This window comes from Enhydra lutris, unplaced genomic scaffold, assembly GCF_002288905.1.
Source record: "Enhydra lutris kenyoni isolate GAN:26980312 unplaced genomic scaffold, ASM228890v2 scaffoldscaffold24, whole genome shotgun sequence".
In the NCBI taxonomy this organism is placed as follows: Eukaryota; Metazoa; Chordata; class Mammalia; order Carnivora; family Mustelidae; genus Enhydra; species Enhydra lutris.
Window position 1 is genome coordinate 18936425 of NW_019154108.1, and position 17939 is coordinate 18954363.

A 17939-nucleotide genomic window follows, 5' to 3' on the forward strand; every position below is an offset into this window, starting at 1 on the left:
CACATTTAGGTCTTTAATTCATTTTGAATTCATTTTTGTGTATGGTATAAGAAAGTGGTCCAGTTTCATTCTTTTGCATGTTGCTGCCCAGTTTTCCCAACACCATTTGTTAAAGAGACTGTCTTTCTTTCATTGGATATTCTTTCCTGCTTTGTCAAAGATTAATTGACCATATACTAGTGGGTTTATTTCTGTGTTTTCTGTTCTGTTCTATTGATCTATGGTGTCTATTTTTGTGCTAGTACCATACTATTTCGATCACTACAGCTTTGTAATATAACTTGAAGTCCAGAATTGGGATGCCTCCAGCTTTGCTTTTTTCCTATTTTCATGATAGTTTTGGTTATTGACATCTCTTGTGGTTCCATACAACTTTTAGGATTGTTTATTCTAGCTCTCTGAAAAATGCTATTGGTATTTATATGAGCATGAAATGTCTCCATTCCTTTGTGTCATCCTCAATTTCTTTTATCAGTGTTTTATAGTTTTCAGAGTACAGGTCTTTCACCTCTTTGGTTAGGTTTATTCCTAGGTATCTTATTGTTTTTGGTGCAATTGTAAAGGAGATTGACTCCTTACTTTTCTTTCTGCTGCTTCATTATTGGTAAAGAACTGCAATAGATTTCTGTATGTCAATTTCATATCCTGCAACTTTACTGAATTCATGTATCAATTGTATCAATTTTTTGGTGGAGTCTTGGGTTTTCTATAGAGTATTATGTCATCTGCAAATAGTGAAAGTTTTACTTTTTCCTTGCTGACTCGGATGCCTTTTATTTCTTTCTGTTTTCTGAATGCTATGGCTAAGACTTCTAGTACTGTGTTGAACAACAGTGGTGAAAGTGGACATCCGTCTCTTGTTCCTGACCATAAAGGAAAATCTCTCAGTTTTCCCCACTGAGGATGATATTAGCTGTGAGTTTTTCGTATATGGCCTTTATTATGTTGAGGTATGTTCCCAGTTTAGAGGATCTTTAATTTGGACACATTTAAAGGATCTCTCAGTGGATTCTGGAAGCTGGTTGCTTACCTGATTCTACTGTATCATAGTTCTAAAGAGGGAACAGTAACTGTGAACTATTCTCAACATTTACATCTTACTTTGTGGCTATTTCCACAAACTCCTATCTTTAGTTATAGAATCCTTGGTTTTATTTGTTATTTATTATTTTTATTTGGGGGGGGAGGGGCAGAGGGAGAGGGAGAGAGAGAATCTTAAGCAGGCTTCACACCCAGCATGGAGCCCAATGAGAGGCTCAAAATGGATTAAAGACATAGAGAGCTTAGAGAACACAGGCAGTAATCTCTTTGACAATGGCCATGGTGACCTTTTTCTAGATAGTGTCTCCTGAGGGAAGGGAAACAAAAGCAAATATAAACTATTGGGATGTTATCAAGATAAAAAGTTTCTGCACAGCAAAGGAAACAAGCAACAAAACTAAAAGGCAACCTACTAAATGGGAGAAAATAGTTGCCAATGACATATCTGATAAAGGGTTAGTATCCAAAATATATAAAGAACTTAGTTCAATAGCCAAAAAACAATCCAAGTAAAAAATGGGCAGAAGATATGAGCCGACATTTTTCCAAAGAAGATAACCAGATAGTTAACAGACAAATGAAAGACTCAACATCTCTCATCATCAAGGAACTACAAATCAAAAGTACAATGAGATATCACTTCACACCTGTCAAAATGGCTAAAATCAACAACACAAGAAATCATAGATGGTAGTGAGGATGTGAAGAAAGGGGGAACACTTGTGCACTGTTGGTAGGAATGCAAACTGGTGCAGCCATTCTGGAAAACAGTATGGAGGTTCCTCAAAAAGCTAAAAATAGAATTACCCTATGATCCAGCAATTGCACTACTAAATATTTACCTAAAGAACACAAAAATACTAAGTCAAAGGGATACATGCACCCCAATGTTTATAGCAGCATTATCTACAATAGCCAAATTACGGAAACAGTCCAAGTGTCCATCAACTGATGAATGGATAAAGATGATGTGGTATATATACATATGTGTATATGTATATGTGTGTACATATATACAATGGCATATTACTCAGCCATAAAAAAGAACAAAATCTTGCCACTTGCAAAGACATGGATGAAGCTAGAGGGTGTTACACTAAGTAAAATAAGTCAGTCAGAGAAAGACAAGTACCATATGATTTCACTTATATGGGAATTTAAGAAATAAAACAAATAAGCAAAGAGGGAAAAAAGAGAGAGAGAGGCAAACCAAGAAAAAGACTCCTAACTATAGAGAACAAACTGATGGGTACCAGAGGGAGGGTGAGTGGGGTGGGGAATGAGTCAAATAAGTGATAAGGATTAAGGAGTGCACTTGTTGCGGCAAGTCAAGCACTGGCTGTTGTAGGGAAGTGTTGAATCACTATATTGTACATTTGAAACTAGTATTACACTATATGTTAACTAACTGGAATTTGAATAAAACTTAAAAAAATAGATTCTCTAAATTTATTGATAGTGTCTACACATGTTCTTTGTACAAAATGTTTACAAATCAACCATAATACACCAACTACTGTTAACCTTTTTATCTTCCAGTTTTATTCCTATGTCCTTATATAATTTACACAATTGGATCATACTGAATATCTAGTTCTGTAATCTTTTATTTTTTTATTTTTATTTTTCAAAGATTTTATTTATTTATCTGACAGAGATCACAAGTAGGCAGAGAGAGAGGAAGGGAAGCAGGCTCCCTGCTGAGCAGAGAGCCCAATGCCGGGCTTGATCCCAGGACGCTGGGATCATGACCTGAGCCGAAAGCAGAGGCTTTAACCCACTGAGCCACCCAAGTACCCCTGTAATCTTTTATTTTATCTTACATGTATAATGAGTGCTTTTCTAAATCATTAAAAGTTTTTTGTTAACGTTTTATGGCTACATAATATTCTATTTTATGGATATATCGTTTATTTAGCCAGCATCTTATTATTAAAGTTTTATGATATTACTAATTTTTAATTTTTTAAATATCACTGTGATCACTCAATATATAAATCTTTTTCTGCATACCTGATTTCTGTAGACTAAATTTCTAGAAATTAAGCGAACTTTTTCATTTTTATTTGTTTTTATGTGCAATGGGGTCTATTTATTTTTGTTATTTTTATTTTTTCTAGCTTTATTGAGATAACTGACATATAATGAGTGAACTACTTAAAAAAATTTTTTTTTAAGATTTTATTTGACAGAGAGGGAGAGAGTGCACAAGTAAGCAGAGCAGCAGAGAGAGGGAGAAGCAGATTCTCCACTGAGAAGAGAGCCCAATGTGGGCTCAATCCTAAGACTCTGGGATCATGACCTGAGTGGAAGGCAGACGCTTAACCAACTAAGCCACCCAGGCACCCTTACTTTAAAATGCTTAATATATTTTGGCAGACTGCTTTTTACAGAGGTTATTAAAAAGTTCCCTTAATTTCTGAACCATTTTGTAACCAAGATTAAGGATATGCCAGGTTTTCTTCCAATCAAATATTTCCAAATTTTTTGTCATTGAATGAATCTGTAGTAGCCAGAATAATGGCCGTCAAAGACATTCATGTCTTTATACTTGGAACCTGATAATATATTAATATTACTTTACATAGTAAAAGGGACTTTGCAAGTGTGATTAAGGTTAAGGAGTTGAAATGGGAAAGTTATCCTGAATTACCCAGTTGGGCCCATTGTAATCATAAATCTTAAAGGACATGCACTTTTTCAGGCTGCAAAGAACCAGAAAGGTAGAATCTAAGGAAGACTTTGAATATGAAGAGAGGGGGCCAGAAGTCGTGGAATGCAGGAAGCTTCTAGAGGCTGGACAAGACAAGGAAACAGATTCTTTTCTAGAGCCTCCAAAAGGGAATGCAGTCTTGCCTATATCTTGATTTTACCTCACTGGGTCCATGTCAGATTTTTCTATTGAAGTGTAAGATAACAAATTTGTATTGTCACCAAACTTATGGTAATTCTTACAGCAGCAACAGAAAACAGAGCATCTAAAGAAAAAGAGAATGAGGTCCATAGAAATAAATTATTGTGACTTCAGAAAAAGGAATATCATATAGCAACTATTGATACTTCAATCCAAGTAAGATTTAAGAAGCTTTGGCAGACAAAACAACATCTGAATTGCGCAGCACTACCTTAAGAGCTAGTTTTACTGCCATGTAATTCAAAGAATTAGAACCCGCCAATATACTATTCTGCTTTTTGCTCTGTTCTCCCCTTTTCTTCCTATCTTTCTAGTATTTATAGGACATTGGCAATCTCTAGAGAATGGGCAATCCCTAGAGGATTCTAGCAATCTAATTATGTATAATCTTGTTATTTTTGGAGTAAGAAAGAGAGCAAATAATCAATGTATTACGTGTAAGACCTTAGAACTTGATATAATTTCTAGATAATCTAATCCAGTGAGTTTTCACATAAGTTTAAGGATCTTTCAAGTATTTATGGCATATAGGGGCTATCATGAGGTGTTAGAAGAAAAGCCATCCCCCCTTTTTTTTTTAATTGCTAGAATGCCATCCCCTTTATTTCAGTCAGAAATGTCCTGCTTTAATGTGTTGTGTATGTCAGGCTTCCACATAAAACTTGACTAAACCCTCCCCCCCGGCAAAATGTTAAAGATACCAATGTAGTACACCTCCTCTTATCTTATCCATGTGAAAAAAAGTCCAGAGGAGTTATGAAAGTTCCAGGGAAAAGTTACTCAAAATCTGAGGTTGAGCAAAACTCAAAGAAACACTAAAAACAGAATATTATTGAAAAACTAATCCCAAGTCTCTATTATATTTTTTGTATAGTCTCTATGATAAAAAAATATGCCTTTTTTTCTCTGTAAAAATACCACTAACTTACTTTTCCATAGCACATAGAAGTGAATTATTTTCAGGTAGTGTGCAATGTAATGAATTTCAAACACAAATTTTTTCTGGTAACCAAAACAACAGATTTGAAATATCTGAGGTAGAGATACCATTTGCGATTATAGATATTAATGTCTATACAGGGAAAATTAATCTTTAAGGGTAACTTATGACATCAAATATGCTACAGTATTTAACCTACAGACCTAAAAAAGTAAAATCTTACCAGATGAAGGCCTGGAAGTTGATGTACTATACTAAAAGGGTACTTTTCATGGGAAATTTCAAATTTTGCCAATAGTTTTCTAATCCATTTTTTCCTGTCTTATTCTACCTAAACCTCGTAATTCAGATAAATGAAGTTTAAAGGCAAATGATGGAAAAGGAAGGCCCAAGTCTGTTAAAGCCTAAATTACTAATTTAAAGAAATGCACTTTTGCTTTGTGAGCAATTGAAACTAAGCTAATAAATACTGTCTGATGTACTAGATTCCATTTAATAATTAACTGTGCCCAGGTAAATGGATGCTAATATCCCCCCTTCTTTTTACGCTATTAATCTGCTTAGAAAATTAAAATAGACATTAACCTTTGTCAGCCTGCATTTAAGTATCAAAGCCCCAAATTAGTAAGGTCATATTTTGGTCTTCAAAAGAACTAATAATTTCACTCAAAAGAACAAAGCTCAGGTAAAAGTTATTTACCTCAACCAGTATACCAACAAAAGGGATAGAAGCTTCTTCATATTTCACAAAGAATAACTCAGGATTCGTCTTCCAGACTCCAAACCATTTGTCCTTCAACTTTAATTTTTCTGATAGATATTTACTCATAGCTTCATCAGCATCTTCTGCCTAGCAAAAGAAAAAATGTGTAAGTATATAAAATTATAAATTAGTATATAAATATTTTTACTGATTTCTATTTAAATATGAGATAGATATACCCTTAAATAATTAAAAAAACAGTTATCTGTTACCTGGAAAGTAACAGATTTTAATTGAATCAATGTTTACTGGAAAATACCATAAAAATTAACTTAAAAGAGATCCATTCACTCAATAGAGTAATTCAGTGCTGAAACATCTACCTGCTATTTTTAAAGTACTTTGTTTTATTAATCCACTAAAAAAGAACTGTAATTATACATTTGAAAATAGTAATTATCTTTTTAAAAAACAGCAATTATTTTTCTGAACTTTAAAGATACAATAACGTATTTAAAACAGTACATAAAAATTTAAAACAGCACTCCATTCTATAAAACAAATGAGCATATTAAGCATTCAACAAACACTACCCATTTGATTTTTTTAAAAATTCAGTTACCTCAAAGATGATAATCATCAGGAAAGCTATTGTGAAACTCAGTCATTAGAACCGGTCTGATTAATGGCACAAAATTTTCTATAAAAGTATTTCAGTTGCCTTTCAGAAACTTCCTCTTCTCCAACCCTCATTATCAGATATAACTTGGCCATTAATACTGTCCTAGTTTTATGTTAAATGTGTTCTTAGAAATAAAATTTTCATCCGATTGTAAAATACGGTTCACCTACAGAAAATCTGAAAAATGCACAATTTGTAAGGAAAACAAAACCCACTCCTGATCCTGACAGCCCAAATAACCATTCTTGCTAATTCCTTCCAGTCATTTTTCTGTGCTTGTAATCATCCTGCAAATGAATCATGTTTTGTTTTGTCTCCTGGGTTTTTTTTTCTAATATTATAGTGTAAGATATAACTAATGTTCTTGAAAACCCAATTTTTTCCTCTGCATGGGTCTCCACTATATGCAGCCACAAGTTCTTTACTGCCCCATAGTCGGAAATTTAGTTTCTAATTTTTTAAAAAAGATTTTATTTATTTATTGATTTGACAGACAGAGATCTCAAGTAGGCAGAGAGGCAGGCAGAGAGAGAGAGAGAGGGAAGCAGACTCCCTGCTGAGCAGAGAACCCGATGCGGGGCTCGGATCCCAGGACCCTGAGACCATGACCCGAGCTGAAGGCAGAGGACTTAACCCACTGAGCCACCCAGGTGCCCCTAGTTTCTAATTTTTAATTCTAATACATACCAGTGTCCAATATCTTTGTACACAAATTCTTCTATAACTTAAAAAAAAAAAAAAAAAAAGGCTAGGGACGCCTGGGTGGCTCAGTTGGTTAAGCAGCTGCCTTCGGCTCAGGTCATGATCCCAGCGTCCTGGGATCGAGTCCCGCATCGGGCTCCTTGCTCATCAGGGAGCCTGCTTCTCCCTCTGCCTCTGCCTGCCATTCTGTCTGCCTGTGCTTGCTCTCTCTCCCTCTCTCTCTCTCTGACAAATAAATAAATAAAATCTTAAAAAAAAAAAAAAAAGGCTAGAAACAAGATATTTGTTCTCTTCAGTGTTACGAGGTGCGTGTATCCTGGATACGAAGCATCCCAGATGGTCTGGGAACCACCGAGTGTACACGCGTGCAGTACTGTCAGGTCAAAGTCAAGGCTCGGTCATGTATCCTTATGTGTGGACACGAGTCGTTAAATGAGAGAACTAAGACGCAAACCTGGGCACCGAAAAGGCCTGTCGATCTAAGACGTCCACTGGGGCACTGACTAAGGCCTAGCGATCTTCATCTCTCGGAAGTTGCCAGAAACCCGGCAAACGCTCTACCAGGGCTGCCCCCCTCACTGACAGTGGGAAAAGCCAACGGTTACTGGCTCTGGGCCAGGCCGGGTGCCTCTGGCTCGGCGGAGGCCCTCCAGACGCGAGGCCGCGTCCTTCTCGGAACCGCAGGCCGGCCCTCACCTTACAGCCCTGCAGCACCTCGTCGCAGTACAGAGCCACCTTCTCGTCGCGCCACATCCCCCTCATGGGGGACACGCAGACCGGGGGCAGTGGCTGCGCCTCCTCTTCATCCTCTTCGGGCACCGACAGAAGGGGCTCCTCCTGCTCCTCCTCCGCCTGTTCCTCCGCCCCCTCGCCGTCGCCGTCGCCCTCGGCCTGAGCCGCGGGCAGCAGCTGCAGCCGCCGCCGGGCCGCCTCCCGGCCCGCCTTCCCTTTCACGGGCCGCGGGGACGCCGCCACCGATCGCACCGGGGATGCGGCGCTCTTCAGGGTCCCCACCAACACCGAGTCTCCGGTGGGCGCGGACACCCCCTTTTCGCCTCGCCTGCCGGGGCTGACGGTTCGGACGGAGTCCTCCGGCGCGGAAGCCCTGGCCCCGGACGCCATCTCCTCACACCGCGAGGACCAGCTGCAGCCGTTAGTCCCTTTTCCCGCTCTCAGCCCGCGGGCCAATGAGCGAGCGCCGCCCGCGGAGCCCGCGACGAGCGCGGGGCCTCGAGGGGCGCAGGTCCGGGTGAGTTGGGGGATGGGTGTGGGGGCGGGGGCGGGGGCGGGGTGGAGGGGACCGCGGCCCGCGAGGTGGTGCGGGGCAGCGGACGCTGCGGGGCGGGGCGGGGGTGGACAGCGTGGCGTTCCGTGCGGCGCCCCCGCTAGGTGGCGCCGGGGCGCAGGGCGCTCGCCCTAACCCCACGCCGCTCCCCTTGGATCTACCCAAGGAGAGAATTCTCTCCCCAGGGTCCCCTCCGTTTTCAGGGTGCTTGTGAGTCACCCCCAGGTCATCGTGACCTAACTCATGCCCCGCCTACACTGCACACACGCACATCTGCACAAACGCGATCTGAAAGAAAATTCAGTTTTACGCTGGGAACTCGTAGTAAGTGGAACCCTCTGCTCATGACCGAAGGACACTCTAGTGACAAATCCAGCGATCTAGATTTTCCCCAACCTGTTCACACGATTCCCAATATAAATCTGCCTTTACATTTTGAACAAGACACTCACATTTTGCCAAAAAGGGTAGGTTAGTCTATTTTCATGTCTCTGTCGTGCTGCTCAAAATTCTCATTAAAGATTATATTATGTAACTATTCAAGTAGATTCAAATTTCCAGCTGGGAGGAATGTGTGCAAACTAAGAATACCCTCACAATAAAAGTCTGCTCAAGATAATACATTTTGGAGAAGAACAGAGACGACTCGTTTCTGTTATATTACTATTAAATGTGCATAGAGCCGGTTGGAATAACTTTTGTTTGCTCTCTAGCTGTGAAAAAACTGTACCAGGGCCAACAGCTCCCACAACGAACAGTATTGGGAAAACACCTGCCTTCCTTCACACTCATCTGGAAGAACACTGTGTTAAATTTGGAATTTATTTTGAGGAAAATATTAGTCTTAATATCATGTTCAGGGAACAATTCCATTTATCACATTTGACTCTATGTTTATTCCCTTTGTCAGGAGTCCTGGATTTTGTTTAAAACTGTACTTAGCTACAGGGGCACCTGGGTGGCTTAGTGGGTTAAGCCGCTGCCTTCGGTTCAGGTCATGATCTCAGGGTCCTGGGATCCAGCCCCGCATCGGTCTCTCTGCTCAGCGGGGAGCCTGCTTCCTCCTCTCTCTCTGCCTGCCTCTCTGCCTGCTTGTGATCTCTCTGTCAAATAAATAAATAAAAATCTTAAAAAAAAATTGTACTTAGCTACAGACTTAACTTACTGAAAGTAAAATCTATTTACTCTAGCATTTCTTCAAAAAGTATGTTTTTAAAGACATTTTAATACATTGTCATTAGATTCAGAGTAACAGAGACCACTTGTCCTAGTCAAAAGTTTAAAAACAACAACAGCTTCTTTCCAAAAAAAAAAACCAAACCAAACCAAACCCAAACAGATATTTGTAGGAACCTGCTATGTGCCAGGCAACACATAGATGTCAAAGTTATAGAAATAAAAGACTGAGTTCTGGGTGCAGATGGGTTAATAGATGATTGTGTTTGGTAAGGACCTTGATTTAAAAAACATACTTAGGGGCGCCTGGGTGCCTCGGTGGGTTAAACCTCTGCCTTTGGCTTGGGTTGTGATCCCGGGGTCCTGGGATCGAGCCCCTCTGCTGAGCAGAGAGCCTGATTTCCCCTCTCTCTCTGCCTACCTCTCTGCCTACTTGTGATCTCTCTCTGTCAAATGGATGAATAAAATCTTTAAAAAAAAATTTAAAAAACACGTGTGTGTGTGTGTGTGTGTATTCTGCAAGCATATATTCTGCAAGTGTGTATATATATTTTTTTCTTATATATATATATATATATATAAAGTATATATTTATATTTTTTTCTAACCCCTTTATGGGAAAAAAAGACCTTTCTTCCCAGAAGTGATACTTAAGCTGAGTCTTGATCATGAAAGCAGTATCTGTGTCATTTTGAAATAGGAAATTTAAATCAGTTGTACTTCCAATGCTTGGCAATAACTACTGCTAGATTTTGGAATATTTTCTTTCGATAGTTTTTCCGATCACATTATTACATAGTTTAGATCATATTAACTTTTTAATTAAACTTTTATTTAGGCTAAGCATTTTCTTATTACAAATTATTTAAGTACATTATTTCCAATAGCTGTGTATAATTTCCATAAACCCATACTTTTAGGTGTTTGAGCTACATTAATTTCCATAATAATGAATATGCCATTTTGATATATTTGTACTAAGTTTTGCCTGTATTTTGTATCCCCCACACTCACCCCCCAGGGAAAAGTGGGATTCCCAAGTCAGGATGTGTAAACATTTTTTTTTTTTTTTTTTAAGATTTTATTTATTTGACAGAGATTACAAGTAGAGAGAGAGAGAGAGGAGGAAGCAGGCTCCCCGCTGAGCAGAGAGCCCGATGTGGGGCTCAATCCCAGGACCCTGGGACCACGACCCGAGCTGAAGGCAGAGGCTTTAACCCACTGAGCCACCCAGGCGCCCCTGGATGTGTAAACATTTTAAGGCTGCTAGTATTGCCAAGTTGTTTCCCAAAAAGGATGTGTATGAATTTCTACTTCCATTAGCAGATATAATTCGCAGATGGACTGTGTTATGAAATAGTAGATTATAGACACCTAAGCTAAGAATAGAATGGGAGATGGAGTAGGATAAACCTTCCAGGCAGAGAGTCATTAGTGATTTTACAGAAGGGTAAAAGAATTTGGTCTAGGTAGCTTAGTATGACTGGATTAGAGGGGGCAAACTGGTACAAAACCTCAGGTTGGAGAAACATACAAAAGCCATCTCCCAGAGGGTCATGTATGTTATGTGTATAAAGAGCTGAATTCTAACCATACCGGGAAACTCTCCCTTATCTAACTTGATATTCCACTCTCTGATCTAGCACCCTCAGTATCCACTCCCACATAAACTTTCCCAGGTCATGCCAGTACATGTTGGCCAGTCCTCTCTGGCTGGACCCAGTACATCTCTAGCTGGGTTAGGTTGTGTCTTCACCCTATTTATTGGACTGGTGGGCTGGAGGGGCTACGGGGTAGGCCCTCAGTGGTGCATGTAGTCTTCCAAGGCAGAAGCCTATGTCTCATCTGCAAGCACGGGGGACTCTAGCTTTCAGTGGGGAGAAGTGAGCTCAGAGGATTCGGGGGAATCTGGGGATTCAGTTATCTCCCATTGCATCAACCAGGATATCCTCATACCAAGGCTTAGGATCTCTCCCTCCCAATCAGAGCCTGACTGGTTTAGCAATCCTGCCTCTGAGAACTCACCCTTCCTTGGAACTCCATTCCTTTTTTTTTTTTTTTCTTTTTTTTTTTTAAGATTTTATTTATTTGAGAGAGGGAACATGAATGGGGAAGGGGAGGAAGAGAAGGAGAGAGATTCTCAAGCAGATTCCCCACTGAGCATGGTGCTCAAGGCAGGGCTCAACCTCAGGACCCTGAGATCATGACCTGGGGCTGAAGTCAGACACTTAATTGACCAAACCACCCAGGCATCCGTGGAACTTACCCTCATAAAAACCCCAGAGCCCATGTCTTTTCTGCCCTTCAGCTATGAATGAGTCTCTTTATGTGCCGCAATGGAGGCCTTTCTAGCTTTGACACTTCACCTTAAATTGGTTATCTTGGCATTTCTTTGTTTTATGCCAGTAAATACATAATACTCAGCAAGAGAACATTGATTCCATCGTCCTTACAACACTGTCTCCACCAAACCACTCCAGTTCCTGACATGGGACCACCAGGACGTTCTCGTCCCTCTCACCCACAGCGGAAGTTGGAATAATTGCAATGACATAGCTTGCTAAGAGCCATCAGTATACCATGTACCACCAAGGACAGTGTCCTCGTTGATGGTGGTCTAGAAGGTGATTCAGCTCCAACATGTCATTTTATAATCCGCTTCCATACTGTTTGTCTTAGCTTGGGTCCCCTGGGAGGGATGAGAGGCAATGATTTCCATAAGGAGAATTTGGGGAGGTGCTTTCGAGAACGATATCTATAAGGGAAGGAGGGAATCAGGAATGGACAGAGAACTGCGGAACTATGATGAGTTTGCAGCAGAGTTCTCAGCCATTCCTTCTGGAAGCTCTGGGCTAGGATGGCCCTTTTGAGTTCTGGCCAGGGATGGCCCTTTACATCCATGCATCTTCCTGTCATTGGAGGTGAGCTGCCCACAGAGAGAGGCATGACCTTGATGTGGTGGCTCCCTTTGAAGAAGCTGCCAAACTGTCTTCCAAAGCAGCTGTGCCATTTTTGCGTTCCCACCACCAATGAAAGAGAGCTCCTGTTGCTTTACATCTTCACCAGCGTTTGGTGGTGTCTGTGTCCTGGCCATTCTACTCGATGCGGAGTAGCAGCAGCACCTTTTGGCAGAGGGAAACTCCCAGAGAGGGCTTTAGAGGCGAGTTTTCAGCGTCCAAGAGAGTGGATATCTTGGTTCTTTTTTTTTTTTTTTTAAGATTTTATTTATTTATTTGACAGAGAGAAAGATCACAAGTAGGCAGCAGCAGGCAGAGAGAGAGGGGGAAGCAGGCTCCCCACTGAGAAGAGAGCCCAATGCGGGGTTCAATCTCAGGACTGTGAGATCATGACCTGAGCTGAAGGCAGAGGCTTTAACCCACTGAGCCACCCAGGCACCCCTGGATATCTTGGTTCTAAAAGAAGGCTTGGGGAAGCAAAGGAGTTCATCCACTCCACATAGTTGTCAGACTGCGTTATAAGAACAGAACTCTATTTTGGTAGAGTGGACTTGCTGTGGGCTCCTCCAAGCCATTGGCCTCTAACACAGAATTAAGTCAAGCACTTGAGCTTACTGTCTAGAAGTCAGTTGGTTTTAGCTCTGGGTATTAACGGGACATACAGAGTGTTAGCCATCCTCTCTGTAAGCCCGGGGTTCAAGGGATTTGAGGGATAGAGACAGGCAAAGTTGTTGAATGTCCATGTAGCTGATCTCACTGGGTTCATGTCTTCGAGCTTTCTTTTCCTCCAGCACTTTCTCTCCATTCATGTCTTTGGGGAAGTTGTATTGAAAATGAATGGTCGAGAGCATGGACTCTGGCCAGACTGCCTGGGTTCTCTGACTTCTCTGAAGTCAAGGTAAATTTCTCCTCCTCTTTAAGGCCTTTTGCTTGCCAAAATGGGGCTGTAATACCAGTGTGTGGTAAGGAGTTTCTGCGCCCTTGGCCTTGTGTTTGAGCTGTGCTGGCGGCACATCCCCTCTGATGTTCGGTCAGCTTCTGCTTTCCCAGAGCAGTTCAAAAGACTCTTGCATTTGGTTAGTGATTCTCACTGGCACGGCCTTGAGTGTTCCATGAGGCCAGCTCTGTACGCTATCTTGGGGTTGAAAAACTCATTTCCCTTCTTTCTTCTTGGAGACTTTTCCTTGAATTGGCTCTTCCTTCCCATTGAAGTGGTGAGATACAAGAGGACGATTGTTGAGCGGGTTCCCAGGTGGAAAGGGCAGGCGGCGGCCTGGCTTGCACAGACACTGAGCTAGGCCTGCCTTTGAGGTAGAAGAGAGTCTGTGGTTCCTGCATACGCAGGCTAGTTTCCACACTGGGCTTTATGGCCAAAACCTGCTGGCCTTGTCTTGTTTCTCACAAAGACCTTCTGCCTGATTGTGGCAGAATTGAACTTGAGAAATCTCAAGTCCTAGGTATCTTTCTTTTCCTCTTGTTTCCAGGGATCTGACCAGTAGCCATTGTCCTGCCTTGCCCATGCCCTTTTCTTCACCTTGAATAACCTTCCTGTTTGTCTCTACCTGTCAGAATTCTCCTAGGCCAGGTTCCAATACACCAGCCTTCATGAGAACTAAGCTTGTTCTCTGTGCGCTCAGAGTACTTTCTGCACAGTATTATCAACATTGAAAACCCTTCATGTACAGGGACAGATACATTTTATCTCCAGTACTTAGCACAGTCCTTGGCACATAACTAGTAAGTTTGAAGAATGGTACCACTATAGGAGTATAATCAATATTTTTTCAAATTTCTGAGTGAAATGTGTATCTGTTCTTCTCCTCCCTTAGCGTGTTACTTCCTTGATGCCCACCCAGGACCAGTTCTACTCATCTTTATGTCCATTGCAGAACTTACTTAGTATGTGGGTTAAATTCTACAAATTAAGGGGAATATTCACAGGTTTTATTCTCTTCAGGTCTGAGGGACCTCTAAATTAAATCCACAGGCTGTCTCCAATATACAAATGATCTACATACAAAAGCTTATTTAAGGGGTGCCTGGGTGGCTCAGTGGGTGGGCCTCTGCCTTCGGCTCAGGTCATGATCTCAGGGTCCTGGGATCGAGCCCCGCATCGGGCTCTCTGCTCGGTGGGGAGCCTGTTTCCTCCTCTCTCTCTGCCTGCCTCTCTGCCTACTTGTGATCTCTCTCTCTCTCTGTGTCAAATAAGTAAATAAAATCTTTCAAAAAAAAAAAAAAGCTTATTTAAAAATTAGAACTCATTAGGGATGCCGGGGTGTCCCAGCTAGTTAAGCGGCTGCCTTCAGCTCAGGTCATAATCCTAAGGTCCTGGTATCAAGTCCCGCACTGGGCTTCTTGCTCTGCCGGAAGCCTACTTCTTCCTCTACCTGCTGTGCCCCCTGCTTGTGCTCACTTTCTCTCGGATTTAAAAAAAAAAATCAGAACTCATAATTGTCTGTCTGAAAAATATTTCTGATCAAAACTTCTCTTCCTCTTTAAAAAACAAACAAACAAACAAACAAACAAACAACTTATCTTCCTAGGTCACTGTGAAACAGAAAGTAGGTTTATAAATTCTTTCAGTCTTCCAATCTCTGAACATTAACTCTTTGAGATCTTCTTTTTTCTTTTTTGCCTTAGAGGGAAAAAGCAAAGCACTGACGAATAATAACACCTAGCTGTAGACAAAACAAGAATAGATAAGACTTGGGGCACCTGGGTGGTCAGTCAGTTGAACGTCTGCCTTTGGCTCAGGTCAAGATCTCTGGGTTCTGGGGTCCAGCCCTGATGGGCTTCCTGCTCTGCAGGGAATTTGCTTCTCCCTCTGCCCCTCCCCCTGCTCCTATGCTCTGGTGCTCTCTCTCTCTCTCTCTGCCTCTCCTTTCCTTTCAAACAGATAGATAAAATCATTTTTTAAAAAAAGAATAGATAAGACTCACTGACATTTCAGAGATTCACCCAGACTCAGAGTTTCCCCGAGGTTTCATTTCCATGTAGGATAGGGACTTGGGATCAGGAGTAGACAGATCTACTGGACATAAGTACAGAGATGTAATAGGGGCTGGGGTGTAATACAACCAGCTCTGGGACTGGGGAGATGGATGGAGAGACAGCAGAGACTGGGAGGATTCACCTTCTTTTCCCCCTAGTGATGACTAACCTGAATTGAGGGGAAGAGTTGGGACCAGAATTAAGAGGAACTGAGGGATCCCGTGTAGCAGAGAGAAAAGAGAAGAGAAGTTGTTTCATGTGACAGATACGTATTGTCCACCTACTCTGGCTGGCATGGTGTTGCATGCTGGGGACACAGCAAAATTCACAAAAATCCCTTAGCTTGCATTCTGGATAAGGGAGATAAAAAATAAACATTTTTTTTTTAAAGTAAAATTCCCAAGAGAAACAAACACTTGCTCACATGAAAACTTGCACAAGAATGTTGAGAGCAGATTATTTACAATAGCCAAGAAATGAAAAGAACTCAAGTGTCCATCAGTTGATAAACAAAGAAAATGTGGTGTATTCCATATAAGGGATATTATTCGACCATTAAAAGAAATCAAGTACCAACACACACAACACAGAAGAACCTTGAAAACATGCTAAGGGAATGAACTCAGTCACAAAAGCCCACAGAACGTGTGATTCCATTTGTATGAAACGTCCTGAATAGGCAAATCTCTAAGGACATGATTGCCTAGGATTAGTGGCAGTGGGATGGCTCAAAGGAAAATGAGGTCTTCCTGCTAAGAGGTCCTGGAGTTCTTTTAGGGGTGATGAGAACATACTATAATTGCTTGTAATGAAGGTTGCACAACTTTGAGAGCACACTAATAATCATTAAGTTGTAGGTGTGAAATGGGTGAATTGTATAGTATGTGTATTAAAATAAATTTGAAAAAGTAAAATTTATAGTAATAAGCTCTCTGAGAGTGATAAAACATATGGCAGGAAGCAGAGATGGAGGAGTTTTTATATAATTTTTACTCAGAGTAAGGAGGGTAGGTCTCACCCGTAGGTGACATTTGAGTGACTACAGATTCAAAGGAGGTCAGAAGGAAAATATTGGACTTTGACATTGAAAAGGGAAGAAACTTTTTTCCATCACTGAGTTACTTCCAGAGAGCAATTCAGATAAAAGGAACACAGGGAAATGAGGAGTAACTACAGTTTTAGAAAATCCATAACACAACTAGTGTTATTATTTTCACATTTCCTCACATGATAAGCATTTAAATAAGGCTCACGTTGGTCGGAAAATACTAAATGAGTGCATCTGGGGATTTAGGAATTTTAGAAGTTTTGTATGGTGGAGATTGGTTTTTATTGTTTTGGATAGGATTCTGCAAAATGCTGTTGTATTTGTTTCTCCACTTGTTTTTCTCAATTGAATAAATAACGAAATATTAATCAGCACTTCAGTCAGCAATTTATTCTCAAGTACTTTAATTTTTCCTCCCTTGAAACATGAATTTTTCCCTCTCCCTTTAACTCTTTTTTTTTTTAAAGATTTTTTTTTTTTTTTTTATTTACTTGACAGATCACAAGTAGGCAGAGAGGCAGGCAGAGAGAGAGAGGAGGAGGAGGAGGCAGGCTCCCTGCCGAGCAGAGAGCCCGACGTGAGGCTCGATCCCAGGACCCTGGGATCATGACCCGAGCCAAAGGCAAAGGCTTCAACCACTGAGCCACCCAGGCGCCCTCCCTTTAACTCTTTGACCTTAACTCTATAAACAAATACTCTGCACCAAGGACCAGGCAGGTGCAGCTCTCTTGGAAGCCTGTAACTCCTCATTTTTGCCAGAAGAGGGCACTGGAGAGCTTTCAGGCCGTTTTAAAGGCGCCAATCCCAAAGGGCTAGGTGGAGCCTGAAGCGATCCTTCAGCCCAGCCGGCCCCAGTCCTGATTCAGAATCAGACTGCGCAGCACTTTGTAGCGGACAAGCTCAGACACATCTCTCTAATGTCTAACACTTCTCTAACCACAATCTTCAAACTCTGACAGTGTGTACTAACTCCCGGATACTTGTTCTGTGTTCTGCTTTTGTTTTTAGCTGTTTTTGAGATAAATACAGATTTTAATTTTACATTAACCCCACAAAAGAAAGCAATCACCGGACAAGTTTCGGGGCACATAAGTTCCACTAAAGAGAGGCAGTACAGGCTATGGACAGGGAGCAGCCTAAAACCGCTGACACTAGCTTTCCTGGTAAACAGCTAACGGCCCAAACTTGCCTGAATAGTGCTTAGAAGTCTTACGTTTCAGTCTGACAGTAAAGGACACTAAGTGACAGGGACAATGGCTAATTAGCCTACATTTCAAAAGGTGCCTAGATACCTAATAGTAGGGCAAGCACATAATATTCATAATGATCACTGTAAAATATTCACCCCCAACCACTGTTGATAGAAGTCGAAACCGTTAAAGACATTTAGGAAGGCAATCTGGCAAAATCTTTCAGAGTGTCAAACGTGTTTAACTTCAGTCCAGCAATGCCATCTTCAGAAATCAGTTCCCCAGAAATGGCTTGTCTATGTGCATAAAG

General features: G+C 41.3%; 1 protein-coding gene across 1 annotated transcript in view; it reads right to left on the bottom strand.

The window, feature by feature from the left end:
* Positions 1-8104, bottom strand: part of LOC111150820 (SHC binding and spindle associated 1 like) — a 36341-nt gene extending 28237 nt beyond the window's left edge. Inside the window, exons 1-2 of the mRNA XM_022508438.1 lie at positions 7679-8104; positions 5596-5745 (exon numbers count right to left, since the gene is read on the bottom strand). Coding sequence (XP_022364146.1) covers positions 5596-5745; positions 7679-8104 — 576 coding nt within the window. The remainder of the gene's footprint in view (positions 1-5595; positions 5746-7678) is intronic.
* Between the last annotated feature and the right edge of the window lie 9835 nt (positions 8105-17939).